We start from the raw sequence: 16,951 nt of genomic DNA on the forward strand, positions 1-16,951 counted from the left end.
CGGTTCTTTATGTGTGTGGTGGTTTTATTGACTTTATGTGTGCATATTTCTCGTTTTCACGTGATGACTCGAGGTTTAGCTTAGCATTAGCTTTCTCCGGAGGGCTCTGTGCATCATCAAGGCCCAGCGCAGAACCAGACACTGAAATAAGTGTTCTTGTCACCGGTTTTAATCCTGGGTGTTTCGGTAACAGAAACACTGATGTGTGTCTTTGTAAAAGTCTGCTGTGGCTCCGGTTCACAACACATGAAGCTAATCCTCCATGATGACTCTGTTTACATCTTAGGGCTAGACACTGCGGGGAGGGGGTTCTGCTGAGGAGCAGTGGTTGGTTACTCGGCTGGTGACGAAAGGTCGGAGGCGTATCCTGGAGGTCGAGGGCGTTTCCTGAAGGAATCAGGCGTTTTATCCCTAAAATGGCTGCCATCAGAGTTTTTACAGATTACTCGAAAATACGTGAATGTGCTAAGGCAACACTTCAGGCATGTTTTTAATGAGGGAATGACTTAATAACATGATGTAAAGCTTGAAAAAGTCGATTTTGCATAATACCCCCCCTTTAACTTCCTGCTGATGTCTTGAGATGTTGCTCCAATATTTCCACATAGAGTTCTTTCTTCATGATTTTATCTATTTAGTGAAGTGCACCAGCCCCTCCCACAGCAAAACAACCCCGCAGCATGATGCTGCCACCCTGTATTTCACAGTTGGGACAGTGCTCTCAGGCTTTTCCTCTGTGAGACGTGATGATGATCATTATGGCCAAACAATAGACCACAAGATATGTGTCCAAAAATGAAAGTCTTTATCCTTGTGTCTTCCTGCAGAGTTCCCTCTCAGCCCATGTCGTACAGGACTTGTTTCACTCTGGATAATAAGATGTTCAGTATCTTCACCAGGTCTTTTGCTTTTGTTCTTGGGTTGATCTTCACATTTCAGACTCAGCACGTTCATCTCTGGGACACAGAACCCGCCTTCTTTCTGATCTGTGTGATGATTGGTCATTCCATGTTTTTTATACGTGTGTGTAATTGTTTGAACCAATGAACCTGGCACCTTCAGGCGTCTTGAAATTACACCCAACGATGAACCAGACACTTCCGTTGTCCAGACACTTCCGGTCGAACGTGAAGCCCGTTCATTTAAACGTCGCTCAAATCTGATGTTTAGTCGATTGATTTGTGTAAAATGTCCAATGTTCGTTTGCACCGACATGTCGACACTGCAGCGTTTCTCTGCACGGCCGAAAAACGGCTTTGTTTTCGTGTCGTAACTGATTTTATGTGGACTTTTCCAGTCCCATGTTTACAGATAGGAGAAAAGGGGCGGGCACATTACATGGCCCTCCAGAATAAGGTGAATAGTAATCTAGTGTATGTAAACAAAAAGATGTCTAAAAAAATCTCTCATTAAACCTCTCTTTCTTCTGGCATTTAGCAAATAGAAATATTTTTTTGAATGAAAAAAGTAAAAGTAATTCTGGTTTCATGTCAGACACAGAAAAAATGCATGTTTCTTTTCACATACATGTTGGCCCGTGTGCCAGTATCACTCTAGAGAAGTGTTGTTGAGAGTGTTTCATGAGATCCTTGTTCCACAGTTGTATAGTTTTATGATGCAGATGTTAATGTTTGAGCCGGGTCAGTCCAAAGTCCAGCCCGTCCGCTCGCTCCTGCCACTTTGACACAGCACCTCTGCCTCCGCTGGGTTAGACCCGCTTTAGTCGCTTTAGTAGCAAGCTTTATTTAGCGCTTTTCATAGACCATCATTTACAAACACACAAACAACAACATAGGCATCCAATTCATGAAAATCTTGACTGGTATTTGAGAAGTGGAGATTCTGAGCTTTTTTACCGAAAATTATGATAATAATGATGTTAATGTTAATCACTGTTATTGTTAGCGGAGCTATAAAGGAGGGTTGATTTATGGTTTTCTCAGATTGATCGCCTGCATTGTTAATGTGTACACTGGGGGAGTGAATAGGTGAGAGGCGTGTGGGTTATGTGTGGACGTGAGTGTGTAGCTGCTTTTTGTATGAATGTATAAATATATAAAACAGTCTACTTCAATATTCATAAAACACACTTTAAAGGCATTTTAGGTCAAATATTACTTTTGAGGCTATAACCATCAGTGTTGTGCCCTCTCGACCTTATCCAGTGCACTGCATTAGAATCTTGTACCTGTCTTTTCCATTGGCTCTGGCGTGCGGTGTGTCGTCACCCAGTTCGTGTGACGTCCGTCGCTCTGCCGCTGTGGGCGATAAACGCAGCTAAAAAGTCTGATGAAAAGTCTGCAATAAACCACAAATGCGTCAAGCCCGGCTCAGTGCTTCATGTAGAACCGGCTTCATTGAGGCTATTAGTGCAGGATACTTGTTTTCAAAGGATCGATCCCATGCTGTGCTACTTCAGTGAGACGGGTGTTGCGCGATACCCGTCCCCTATATCCCCCGCTCCTTCTCCAGAGTAATGGTGGCACCCGGTACGAGAAGCATGATGTAGCAGAGTGGAGGTTACTATAAAATAAATAAATAAATATGTTGCCACAACGCCACCCAGTATAACTGGGAAATACCTTTACAACAAGTCTAAGGCACACAGGTTCGTAAAAAGGACCGGGCAGAGGCAAATGATTTACAAAAGCGTGTTTTGTTTTATTACACCAGTTAAGTTTGGTTTCTTAAAAAGTTCATGTTGGATGTTTCGTTCTTTAAAAGCTGAATCCAGGACGTTCAGAAGAGAGCAAGTGGACAGACATACAGGCAGGGGAGGCATGATGGTACTGCCAAGACCCTGCAATTACATTTAACATGAGTACAGAACAATGCATTTTACAGGTGCCAGAAACAAAACAAAAAGATCCTACGAGGTAGCGAAAGCGAAGCGAGACACCCTACGAGCCCGCAGAACCCGGACCACGTCCAGCTATGCGACACCACTCGGACCGGCATCAGCAGCGCTATGTGAACAGTAGAAACTTACAAAACGTACCCGCATGACAAGACACAAGCTGCGAACACGCTTACCATCGAGGCATGGGAGTTGCATACAAAGTTGACGGCCTTAAGCCTACGTCGCCGGCTTGACGCTCCCGACACGACGCACAACCAAGCAACAGACTAGCCGCTAGCGAAGCCACCGTTTTTACATACTGAGATATGTTCTTACCTTAGCTTTGACGAGTTCTTCAGGACCTGTCTAATCTTCACCCGTGCCTTCAGTCACGTAAACACAGCGCAGACGGCGTTAGCATTTAGCCTCTCCCTCTCTCCTCTATAGCTCCAAAACAGGTCAAGATAGAAGGTGGTTACGTGAAGTGTTACACTACACTGCGTTCCAAATTATTATGCAAATTGGATTTTTGTGTCAAAAAGGTAAAAAAAAAAAACAATAATAATGAAACTCATGGATGGTATCATGTCTCGGGGCTCTATGAATCACTGACATTAATCTCAGAGACCTGGGATGATTAGTTTTCAGGTTAAGCCCAGTTAAGGGAAAAACTACTGAAAAAGCGTGTTCCACTTTATTATGCAGATCATAATTTTCAAGCAATATGGGAAAGAAAAAGGGTCTTTCTGCTGATGAAAAGTGTGAAATAGTTGAATGCCTTGGTCTAGGTATGAAAACCTTCGATATTTCATGAAAGATTAAGTGTAATCATCGTACTGATAAGAGATTTGTGGATGATTCAGAGCACACTCCGGTTTGTGCAGATAAAGGCACAATGAGGACGGTTTCAGCCAGACAAACACATCAGATTATGAGAACAGATGCCACAAAGCAGCATACAGGTATTTGAAGCTGCTGGAGTCTCCAGAACATCAAGGTGTAGGACCCTCCAGAGGCTGCAGTTGTGCATAAACCTTCTATCTGGGCCTCCCATAAACTGTTAATTGAATGTTCATGAACAGAAACGGCTGCAGTGGCTCAGAAAGATGTGAAGACTCATTTTCAAACAGTCTTGTTCACTGATGAGGCCGTGTAGCCCTGGATGGTCAGATGGATGGAGAAGTGGATAGTTGGTGAATGGCCACAATGTCCCAACAAGGCTGTGACGTCAGTAAGGAGGGGGCGGAGTCATGTTTTGGGCCAGAATCATGGTGAGAGAGCTGGTCGGCCCCTTTAAGCCCTTTTAGGATCCCTGAAGGTGTGAAAATGACCTTTGAAATATATGTGGGGTTTCTGACTGACCACTGTCTTCTATGCTACAAAAAGAAGAGCCGTGCTTTCCCGAACAAAATCCTCTTCATACATGACAACGCACCATGTCCTGCTGTAAAGAATACCTCTGCATCACTGGCTGCTATGGGCAAAAAAGGAGAGAAACTCATGATGTGGACCCCCTCCTCCCCTGACTTCAACCCTATTGAGGACCTTTGGAGCCTCAACAAAAAAAAACTTCTATGAGGGTGAGAGGCAGTTTTCATCCAAACGGCAGCTCTGGGAGGTTATTCTAACATCCTGCAAAGAAATCCAAGCAGAAACTGTCCAAAAACTCACAAGTTTAATGGATTTAAGAATTTTGAAGCTGCTTCACACAAGGGCTCCTTTGGTAAAATATAACTTGACCTGTTAATACTTTTTTGATTGAAATATCTTTTGATTTCAGTAAGTATGACCTCCTAATGCTGCAAATTCAACAAATGACCATTTTCAGTTAATTACAAGCTTTAAAATGTATTGAAACGAGGAGTTGCATAATAATTTGGAACAGTAGATTTTGAGGTTTTTACTATATTTATTTTTGAAAAAAATACTGTTATCACTAGGAAATTTTTCCACCACATTTAAATGATCCTCTACCAGTTAAAGACTTGAAAATTATGCTGACTCTCATTTGAGTTGACAATTTAGAAAATCTTAGAAAAATGTAATTTGCATAATAATTTGGAACGCAGTGTACAAAGTATAATTACACACAATTAAACAATGTGGATTTTCTAAGCGGATAAAAGGGGGGACTATATTGTAAGGCGTTATAATACCAGGAGTAATTTGGCATCCGCACAGTAAAGTGAAGATTACTGCGCGGATTTCAAACTACTCCTGGTATTATTACGCCTTACAATATAGTCCCCCCTTTTATCCGCTTAGAAAATCCACATTGTTTAATTTTGTGTAATTATACTTTGTAGTGGAACACATGCCGTGCTCTGGTAGGTCGTTCACGCCCATCTTGTCCGTGTTTTAAAGTAGCCCAAATGTTTTAATTGAAGTTCTGTACTGCAGGCTCCTGTCGGGCCAGCCTCTCCTCTCCATGACCCGTCTGTGTTTCCATGAATTGTCCCCCATGACTGTACAATTGGACTGGGAACACCACAAGCATCCGAACAGTCGGTCCTGCGGAGGAAGTGGACGTGGCGTCAAGCAACCATTTGGAGTGAGCAGTGGGATACTGTCGTTTGTGACGTGGGAGAACGGACTTCATTGTTTTCTTATTTTGGGGACTTTTCATGCAGCTCGGGGGGGCCCTGTATAAACTGGACATCTGTTGGCATATGTGAAACCGGACCTATGTACAGTTAATGGACTTTCATGTGAACTGATTTTTTTTTACTAAAAGAGAAAAACAAGATACTAAAGACAAGCAATACATTTGATAAATAAGCCCTGTGTATTGGTCTCTCCCAGCCTCAGAATCTGTGTGGGGGGAAATGTAACTGGGTTTCCTTGGACCTTAAATCAAGGTTAGTTAATACCAGCTAAAATCTCTTAGTTAGCACCTATCTTGCCACACTACTCCGGACGCTAACCGGCTACGGCCAATTGTCGATGAAACGTGAGCAATAAGCTAGACCTGTTCCACCTCCACCTCAGGTGATGAAGGTGAGAGAAGAGAAGCTGCTGTCACTGTATCTCCATGTTTACCATTAGATTCTGTCACGCTGCTGTCATGGCGTCAATGCTAATGGCAATCACAGCCCAGACCACGCCCAACCCGAAGCCCCCCTGCTCTGGCCTGCCAGACACGCCTCCTTCTGAAGAAGAATCATTTCACGATTTTACCTGTCATCACCGCGCACTCTTCCAAAACATTAAAGCTGGCGGCGCGGTGACCAATGCACTGTTCTTCTGCGCTTTTGTCTGTTTTAAATCATTTGGAAAATATAAAATCCCTAAAACTGGAGCAAGAAACAGCGTTTTTTTTACGTTCGTTAAAAAAGGAGTTTTTTGGAAAGGCTTCCTGCCGCTTGTTACTGCGACGTATCTAGCGTTGCTCTGATTGGTTGATGCCGTCTGTCAATCACGCCCACCGGGAGATCATTGAGATCATGCTTGCTCCGTGTCTTTGAAATATCTATGAAAAAGCCTGTAGTTTGGCAGACCAGGCAATCCCTGCTCATCCCTGAGCTGCCGTGCAACGCCGCTTTGAGACACAATTTAACATTCAAGATGTTTTATTTGTCAAACCATGGGAATGGTTTCAAACGATGTTTCTCTCATCCTTGATTGTGGAGCCGCGGGAGGGGGGGGGGGGGGGGGGTGTTGTAGTGGGCGGAGTTAGGCTGGGCACTGATGTTTAACTAATCTTTAATAAAGATCAACTAAACCTTGAAATGCTTTAGTAAAAAAAAACTAAAAAAGTATTAAGCGCGTAACATGATGTCTTTGTCATGGTGGCACAGTGGTTAGTTAGTTTGCATGCTTGCCCCCTGGAGAAACTCCGGTTTCCCCATCACAAAAAACATGTACAATAGGCCAAAATGAGTCTACTCATGGGCGGCTGTGGCTACAATAGTAGCTTACCACCACCACTATGGTGTGAATGAATAATGACTGTTTGGCCTTTAGAAACTTGGTAACACAGGCTTGTGAAGCACAACACCAGTGTGAGCCTTTATTGTTATTAAGTAGACGACCAAATATTTAGGACTGTTCAAATATCTTTCAACAATGAGGTTTAGTCCCGCGTTAGACCATCTTAAACTTGCGCTGCTCTGAGATCAAGTTGATTTTTTTTATTTTTTTATTTTTTCAAACACCTTTTAACACTGACTTTCCCCCTGACCCACAGCAAACAGATGAGAGCTCCAGGTGTCAGCCCTCCTGACCAAGACCTGAGGATGAAGATGACCCGACGTGCTGGTTTGAGGTCGGAGAACACATTATTTCTCTTTACAGGGACAATGGAATCTCCAAACGAAAACTAAAACACTGTGAAACTTCTGACTCAGAGAGAGAGTCCAAGGCGTGTCCCGATCATGATCATCAGTTTGAACAGAGGCGTCACTTTTTATGGCTTTATTGCGGCTAAAGTCCTGCGTTTCCCGCTTCACTCCCACACACTCTCCTCCGTCTGAGCGGCTCGTCTCCTGCCGTAGCTCTTTGTTCTCGGTTATTCTGATTTTTGCCGTTGCTTTGGGGTGACCATGTCGACGGCGGTAGAAGCCACGGGGTTCATCATGGCCCTGATCAGCTGGCTCATCACTGGGGGGGCCCTGGCCAACGACTACTGGAAGATCTCCTCAGTGTCGGGCAGCGTGCTCACCTCCCATCGCATGTTCGAGAACCTGTGGCACTCCTGCGCGGAGAACAGCGCGGGCATTGCGGACTGCCGCGACTTCGACTCCCTGCTCGGCCTGCCAAGTAAGTCACCCATGGGCTCGTGATTAGAATTTAATTGTTTACAAAGAAATCGTAATTCCCTAAATCATCTGGAGAGCCTCAGCATTTACCCTTAGAGGTATAGAGATTTTGAAAGAGCCGTGGGACTACTCCGTTAGCTGCTGGGTGGGTCATCTGTGGCATATAGGATATTTAAGGATTTTTTTTCCTAGTTATCCAGAGTGTTGCTGATTTCTGGATGTATTTTTTTTGCAATTCGAGCAGTTCTTATATTTGAAGAGTTTTGTGGCGCTAGGCTAGTGCAAGGCTAGGGCATTTCTATGGTATCAGCTAGCCTGCATTAAAAACAGTGTGACCCGCTCCACAGAGCACCTGAGGCAAATCACTTATAACACCAGACTAACCATATAAATGTCTGTGTCCATAGAATAATTTTAATAATAATAATAATAATGCATTGGTTTTATATAGCGCTTTTCTGGACACTCAAAGACGCTTTACATTGCACTATTCATTCACTCTATACTCGGTGGTGGTAAGCTACTATTGTAGCTCATACTCAAATCGTTTCGCACAAGGGTCTGGACCTTCACCATTGAGCTCCGTTATCAGGTGGGAGGTGAACTCCTTTGAAACCATTGGATCTGATTTTCTCTAGCGTTTGGTCGCGATATATATATAATGCGCCCGAGTGAGTGAAGCAGCTATCATAACTCTATCATGACTCTATCATGACTCTATCATGACTCTATCATGACTCTATCATGACTCTATCATAACTCTATCATGACTCTATCATGACTCTATCATGACTCTATCATAACTCTATCATGACTCTATCATGACTCTATCATAACTCTATCATAACTCTATCATGACTCTATCATGACTCTATCATAACTCTATCATGACTCTATCATGACTCTATCATGACTCTATCATAACTCTATCATGACTCTATCATGACTCTATCATGACTCTATCATGACTCTATCATAGCTCTATCATGACTCTATCATGACTCTATCATAACTCTATCATGACTCTATCATAACTCTATCATGACTCTATCATGACTCTATCATAACTCTATCATGACTCTATCATGACTCTATCATAACTCTATCATGACTCTATCATAACTCTATCATGACTCTATCATAACTCTATCATAACTCTATCATGACTCTATCATGACTCTATCATGACTCTATCATGACTCTATCATAACTCTATCATAACTCTATCATGACTCTATCATAACTCTATCATAACTCTATCATAACTCTATCATAACTCTATCATGACTCTATCATAACTCTATCATAACTCTATCATGACTCTATCATGACTCTATCATGACTCTATCATAACTCTATCATAACTCTATCATGACTCTATCATGACTCTATCATGACTCTATCATAACTCTATCATGACTCTATCATGACTCTATCATGACTCTATCATAACTCTATCATGACTCTATCATGACTCTATCATGACTCTATCATAGCTCTATCATGACTCTATCATGACTCTATCATGACTCTATCATAACTCTATCATGACTCTATCATGACTCTATCATGACTCTATCATGACTCTATCATAGCTCTATCATGACTCTATCATGACTCTATCATAACTCTATCATGACTCTATCATAACTCTATCATGACTCTATCATGACTCTATCATAACTCTATCATGACTCTATCATGACTCTATCATAACTCTATCATGACTCTATCATGACTCTATCATAACTCTATCATGACTCTATCATGACTCTATCATAGCTCTATCATAACTCTATCATGACTCTATCATGACTCTATCATGACTCTATCATAACTCTATCATAACTCTATCATAACTCTATCATAGCTCTATCATGACTCTATCATGACTCTATCATGACTCTATCATAGCTCTATCATAACTCTATCATGACTCTATCATGACTCTATCATGACTCTATCATAACTCTATCATGACTCTATCATGACTCTATCATAACTCTATCATGACTCTATCATGACTCTATCATGACTCTATCATGACTCTATCATAACTCTATCATGACCCTATCATGACTCTATCATGACTCTATCATAGCTCTATCATAACTCTATCATGACTCTATCATGACTCTATCATGACTCTATCATAACTCTATCATAACTCTATCATAACTCTATCATAGCTCTATCATGACTCTATCATGACTCTATCATAACTCTATCATAACTCTATCATAGCTCTATCATGACTCTATCATGACTCTATCATAACTCTATCATGACTCTATCATAACTCTATCATGACTCTATCATGACTCTATCATAGCTCTATCATAACTCTATCATGACTCTATCATGACTCTATCATGACTCTATCATAACTCTATCATGACTCTATCATGACTCTATCATGACTCTATCATAACTCTATCATGACTCTATCATGATTCTATCATGACTCTATCATAGCTCTATCATAACTCTATCATGACTCTATCATGACTCTATCATGACTCTATCATAACTCTATCATAACTCTATCATAGCTCTATCATGACTCTATCATGACTCTATCATAACTCTATCATAACTCTATCATGACTCTATCATAACTCTATCATGACTCTATCATGACTCTATCATGACTCTATCATAGCTCTATCATAACTCTATCATAACTCTATCATAACTCTATCATGACTCTATCATGACTCTATTATGACTCTATCATAGCTCTATCATAACTCTATGATGACTCTGTCATAGCTCTATCATAACTCTATCATAACTCTATCATAGCTATATCATAACTCTATCATAGCTATATCATGACTCTATCATGACTCTATCATGACTCTATCATAGCTATATCATGACTCTATCATGACTCTATCATAACTCTATCATAACTCTATCATAGCTATATCATGACTCTATCATAACTCTATCATAACTCTATCATAACTCTATCATAGCTATATCATAACTCTATCATAACTCTATCATGACTCTATCATGACTCTATCATAGCTATATCATGACTCTATCATGACTCTATCATAACTCTATCATAACTCTATCATAACTCTATCATAGCTATATCATGACTCTATCATGACTCTATCATGACTCTATCATGACTCTATCATAGCTCTATCATAACTCTATCATGACTCTATCATGACTCTATCATAGCTCTATCATAGCTCTATCATGACTCTATCATGACTCTATCATGACTCTATCATGACTCTATCATAGCTCTATCATAACTCTATCATGACTCTATCATGACTCTATCATGACTCTATCATAACTCTATCATAACTCTATCATGACTCTATCATAACTCTATCATAGCTCTATCATGACTCTATCATGACTCTATCATGACTCTATCATGACTCTATCATAGCTCTATCATGACTCTATCATGACTCTATCATGACTCTATCATGACTCTATCATAACTCTATCATAACTCTATCATAACTCTATCATAACTCTATCATGACTCTATCATAACTCTATCATAACTCTATCATAACTCTATCATGACTCTATCATAACTCTATCATGACTCTATCATAACTCTATCATAACTCTATCATGACTCTATCATGACTCTATCATAGCTCTATCATAACACTATCATAACTCTATCATAACTCTATCATAACTCTATCATGACTCTATCATAACTCTATCATAACTCTATCATGACTCTATCATAACTCTATCATGACTCTATCATAACTATTGGGGACATTCTTTGTACATTCCAAGGTTTCAATTTTAATTTCTGGATATTTTGGAGCCGAGCCAGAACAGATTGAAGAGCTTCTATTACTTTCGTATCCGCCGCCATTGCCAAACTAAAACCCGCAAATGCGGCGCAAATACTTGACGTCACCGACAATTCGACCGACGCGGTCACTGAGATCAGACTCAGACCAACATGTAGGGAAATTGTAATTGACTGGAGTTGGCTAAGGCCAGGCGAGGTCATTAGGGCTATTCTATTGTAAACTTTGCCTGTCAACAATGTTTACAATAGAATAGAATACTTTGTTTGGCTTTGATTACTGTGCTGAACTCTGTCCTATGAAGAACTTTGTGGAACTCAGATGCAAATGCCCAAAGGATTAATGTGGCCCAATCACTGACAGACAATGATCTGGTTCTGTTTGGAGATTTCTTTCAGAAACAGTCATTCCCCCCGTTGTGGGGGGACACTATAAATAATATTAATTTGACACTTCGCTGTGTAGTGTATAGAGCATTCTTGATCCACCCACAGGCAGCAGCTAGTTTAGCATCATTGTAACAGTGAAGTCATCAGAAAGCCCCATGCCCCGTCCAGGTCAAAGTCCAGCCATGTGATAACATGAGTGAAACTACAGCGGGCCGCCATTTCGGCTCTGCTGTAACAAAGCTGACGGGGAGGGAGGCCCTTTACACACTTCCTTCATGGTTATGTTTCTTAAAGTTTGATTGAACCAGGGCTAATGTGATGTATCTCCTTTGGGCCTTCTTCAGCCCTGGGTCTGTCATTGTCCTCTCTCTGTCCTGGTCTCTCTGGGTTCTCTCACAATTATCCATCTCAACGTACCTTTTGGTGCTGACTTTACATTTGTTTGTCTGTTTGACTGTTCGCAGTCTGTGGTTTCCAAACTGTAGCTGAAAACCGATCCTCTGACTGTGTTCCTCCGGTTCTCCTTTAGCCCACGTGCAGACCCTCTATAACTGAAGGCCCACGTGCAGACCCTCTATAGCTGAAGGCCCACGTGCAGACCCTCTATAGCTGAAGGCTGACCCTCTGACCGTGTTCCTCTGGTTCTCCTTTAGCCCACGTGCAGACCCTCTATAGCTGAAGGCCCACGTGCAGACCCTCTATAGCTGAAGGCCCACGTGCAGACCCTCTATAGCTGAAGGCCCACGTGCAGACCCTCTGTAGCTGAAGGCCCACGTGCAGACCCTCTATGGCTGAAGGCCCACGTGCAGACCCTCTATGGCTGAAGGCCCACGTGCAGACCCTCTGTAGCTGAAGGCCCACGTGCAGACCCTCTATGGCTGAAGGCCCACGTGCAGACCCTCTATGGCTGAAGGCCCACGTGCAGACCCTCTGTAGCTGAAGGCCCACGTGCAGACCCTCTATGGCTGAAGGCCGATCCTCTGACCGTGTTCCTCTGGTTCTCCTTTAGCCCACGTGCAGACCCTCTATAGCTGAAGGCCGACCCTCTGACCGTGCTCCTCCAGTTCTCCTTTAGCCCACATGCAGACCCTCTATAACTGAAGGCCAACGTGCAGACCCTCTATAGCTGAAGGCCAACGTGCAGACCCTCTATAGCTGAAGGCCCACGTGCAGACCCTCTATAGCTGAAGGCCCACGTGCAGACCCTCTATAGCTGAAGGCTGACCCTCTGACCGTGCTCCTCTGGTTCTCCTTTAGCCCACATGCAGACCCTCTATAGCTGAAGGCTGACCCTCTGACCGTGTTCCTCTGGTTCTCCTTTAGCCCACGTGCAGACTCTCTATAGCTGAAGGCTGACCCTCTGACCGTGCTCCTCTGGTTCTCCTTTAGCCCACGTGCAGACCCTCTATAGCTGAAGGCCCACGTGCAGACCCTCTATAGCTGAAGGCCGATCCTCTGACCGTGCTCCTCTGGTTCTCCTTTAGCCCACGTGCAGACCCTCTATAGCTGAAGGCCGATCCTCTGACCGTGCTCCTCTGGTTCTCCTTTAGCCCACGTGCAGGCCTGCAGAGCCCTGATGATCCTCTCCCTTGTGCTGGGCCTGGGTGCTATGATCGTTGCTCTGCTGGGACTCAAGTGCATCAAGATTGGCTCAGCCACCGACCAGTCCAAGGCCAAACTCGCCGTGATCGGGGGGATACTGAGCATTCTCGGAGGTAACACAAACACAGTGGCCGTCTCTTCATTCCTGTCGTGTGGTGCACTCACATGAGTCTATCTAACCATGCCAGGACATGTGACATTGTCCCCGTGTTGTCTCTGCCAGGTCTGTCGTGCCTGATCGCCGTCTCGTGGTACGCCGACAGAGTGGTGGAAGAGTTCAACAACCCTCTATACGGCGGAGTCCGGTAACTATCTGAACTCACACCTCGGGCAGGGCACAAGGTTCATGATACTAGCTTGATATCGGAAAAAAAGTGTAGGTTCTACTGGCATTGAAAAAACAAAAGTATCAAAAGCAGGTGCCGAAAAAAAAACTTCTATCTTTAGATCCAAGTTTTGATGCTGTTGGAAGTTGTTTCAGCTCAAATAAATCATTTTTTTTCCTCCCATTTTTGCCCAATATTTTTATCCTGTTTTCCCATTTTTGGCCCAATGTTTGCCCCATTTTTCCAAATCTTTTTTTTTTTACATTTTTTTTCTTATTATTTTTCATTTCTAATATTTTCCCTATTTCAATGCCATTTTCTCTGCAGGTTCGAGCTGGGGGCGGGGCTGTACATGGGTTGGGCCGGAGCTTTTCTGTCGATACTCGGTGGTGGCCTCCTCTTGAGCGCCTGCAGGAGAGCCTCCCCCAAGAAAGGGTCAGTATCGTCTCACATATTCTGATGCTTTCAGGTTTTCTAATGTGGTACAGTGAAGGTTTGGAAGTCACATCGGAGGGCGACAAAAAGGTGCCCGGTCGAGAAATGTATCTGTTAACATTACACAACATTATCATTATATGTGTTTCTCCAATAGCATAAAGTCAAAGTGCAAAAATAGACCAAACTCTACTTTCACGATGTTTAATTTAGGACGTTTGTCGACTCGCACTTCAGATTTGGATTGAAAACACTAAAACACTCCGCTGTGTTTGGCATCGACAACACTCTGTCATCCAAATATGGTCATTTCCTTTGAGGAAGATGCCTGCTGTGTTGGGCATGTTACTTTAAAATTGTAATATATGCTATATTAGTCGTTACAGCTTTAAAAATGCAATAGCCTATGTTCGTATTACACATTACTGTTTCAGAAATGTAGCTGAGTTACATTACTTTGAGTTATTTCAGTTACTTTGCGCAAAATATTGAAAAAATAGAAGTTTTTTCACAGATTTCCTTTTCCTTTGCTAACCCTCATTCTCTTGAGTTTTGTTTTGACGACATTAGCTTCATTCAGCTGCACCTTTTTCCTTTCATTTATTTAGGCTAATGATATAGCTACATATTTGTTTATATAATGGATCTGTTTTCTTTCGGGGGCGCAGTCCGCTGATTCCCCTCTCAGCTCCGCCCCTGCAGCTCACAGATTCAGTCTATGAGCCTCGCCTTGAGAGAAAACACTGACCAACATGACCAGCTCTTACACGAGACAGAGAGAGGGAGAGTTGAACCAAAGGTTGGTTCAACAGCGACGGCTGCATTAGCGCCGCAGTATTGTTTATGCAAATTAGCCATGTAGACTTCCGTTTTTTTATAAGCGAAAACAAAGGTGCCTTCATTCAATATTGTGGCTGTACAGGCTCATTTTAAAACAGTGAGAGCCTCTCCACAGGGACCTGGCTTTGCTCCTCACCTGTTCCTGTTTAACCTGCGCCTCCACTGCCCATGTGCGGCGTGTCGTTGGGTGAAAGACAGGGAAACAGAGGCTGCGTCCGAAACGGGCAGATTGCTAAGAGCTCTTACGCCAAACCGGATGTGCGTCAGCGTCCGCCATGGCAAGCTGCCTCCGAATGGGTAAGTCAGTTAGGAAGTAGTTAGGAAAAGGAGCCTTGATGCTAACTATCATGGCCACTTTAGCATAGGGACCTCTGATGCTAACTAACCAGTGATTAGGAGCTATGTGCCATCCCACAAGCCACTGCGCCAAATCCCCCCACCCCCCTCGCCCCCACCCTCAGTGATTCATGCGCAACCACTGTTGATTGACAGGAGCACATTTAATAATACAAATAATAATAATTAAAAATTAAGATTCTGCACAAGTCAAACTTTATAAAAGTGATAAATCCATGTTGTCGTCACCACAGCTCAGTCACATGTCAGTGTGTTAAAGAGTAAACGGATTAAATGCTTTTGTTTTCATTTAGTAGAAACTTAAGCCACATAGATCATTTGCATAATGTAGCTTTATGAAACAGCTGTTGAAATAAAATAAGACTAAAGGGAAATGTTTGGATCATTTGGATTTATTTTTCTCCTCAAATGTCTTTGTTTGGACACTATGTTGTTGTTGGACACTAGGGGGCGACATGCACTTTTGTTTGGCCTGCACTCCACCAATAACTTTAAAGAAGAAGAAAAGCAGCTGTTGGTGATGTCACTTCCCTTTCCCCTGTTTAAGGACGGACGGATTGTTCAAATGCTGCTGAAGGTCTAGTTCACTAACTGCATAGAGGTCTAACAGTTGACCCCATGAAAGGTTAAGGAGTTAGTTGCTAGTGTTAGTGCTTAGAGGCTACAATTTGATGGTTTCGGATTGAGCCAGAGAGAAGGACGAGACGCCGGTCCTTTCTGTCATGTTCAAGAGGAAACACATGTTACACCTGCGTTTCACGTCAACCACACCCCCTGTTCTCCCCAGCCAAGACTGAAACAGGGAGTGCAAACGGCTGGAGAAATGTTCTAGTCAAATCCAGAGAAACATTCCTACTGTCGCATAATCTAATACCTTTATTTTGTTTCCCAGCAATGGTTACTATGGGAACCAGCCCCCGAAGAAGGTGTACACCGCCACGGCCAAATCGGACCCAGACTCCGCCCGAGCTTACGTCTGAGAGCCTGCTCTGTTTACTTCTTCAAAGCTTTACACTCACATGTGATTTTTTTTTGTTCAATGAATAAAGTTGGTTGGTTTTTTTTCTCTGGTCTCGGTCTTAGAGTGGTTCATCTCCCCCACATGTCCACAAGGGGGCGCTCAAGTGTTTCTTTATTATTCGTCTGGGCTTTGTAAAATACTTTGGACACAGTCAGCTGAGGTGGTCAAAGGGCTCAGGGCTTGAGGAAAAAGACATCCAAATCATGATTCATTTGAGCGTTTATGATAAAACTCTAGATAGGGCATGACAACCGTTGCCATGGTAAATGTGGCGGACATCTTGCAATTGTCCTAACGGCCAAATTCTAATTAAAACTAATGAAAGAAGAGCAAAAGCAAGAAAAATCAAATATGTTCTAAGAGCAGGGCATCTGTCTTTGTCAGGACATTATTATTTTTTATTTTTTTAAACTTTATTTATACATTTTTGTTTAACAATACAAAAAAACACACACAAAACATCAAATCAAGCCCTCCCTTTAAAGCAGACTAAGCCAAACAATCGAACAAGCGGGAAAAAAAAACGTACAATAAAAATCACACAATGCCACAAGTCAAATTCACAAAGTTTTT

General features: G+C 42.6%; 1 protein-coding gene across 1 annotated transcript; it reads left to right on the forward strand.

Annotated features, from left to right (window-relative positions):
- Nucleotides 1-7,380: 7,380 nt before the first annotated feature.
- cldn15la (claudin 15-like a) lies at nucleotides 7,381-16,337 on the forward strand (the record flags this gene model as incomplete). Its single annotated transcript, XM_079570180.1, has 5 exons — nucleotides 7,381-7,597; nucleotides 13,348-13,512; nucleotides 13,623-13,704; nucleotides 14,053-14,160; nucleotides 16,250-16,337. The coding sequence occupies 5 exons, from the start codon at nucleotides 7,381-7,383 to the stop codon at nucleotides 16,335-16,337; spliced, it is 660 nt and encodes a 219-aa protein (XP_079426306.1).
- Nucleotides 16,338-16,951: the final 614 nt, after the last annotated feature.

This window comes from Gobius niger (assembly GCF_951799975.1).
Source record: "Gobius niger genome assembly, chromosome: 13".
Taxonomy (NCBI): Eukaryota; Metazoa; Chordata; class Actinopteri; order Gobiiformes; family Gobiidae; genus Gobius; species Gobius niger.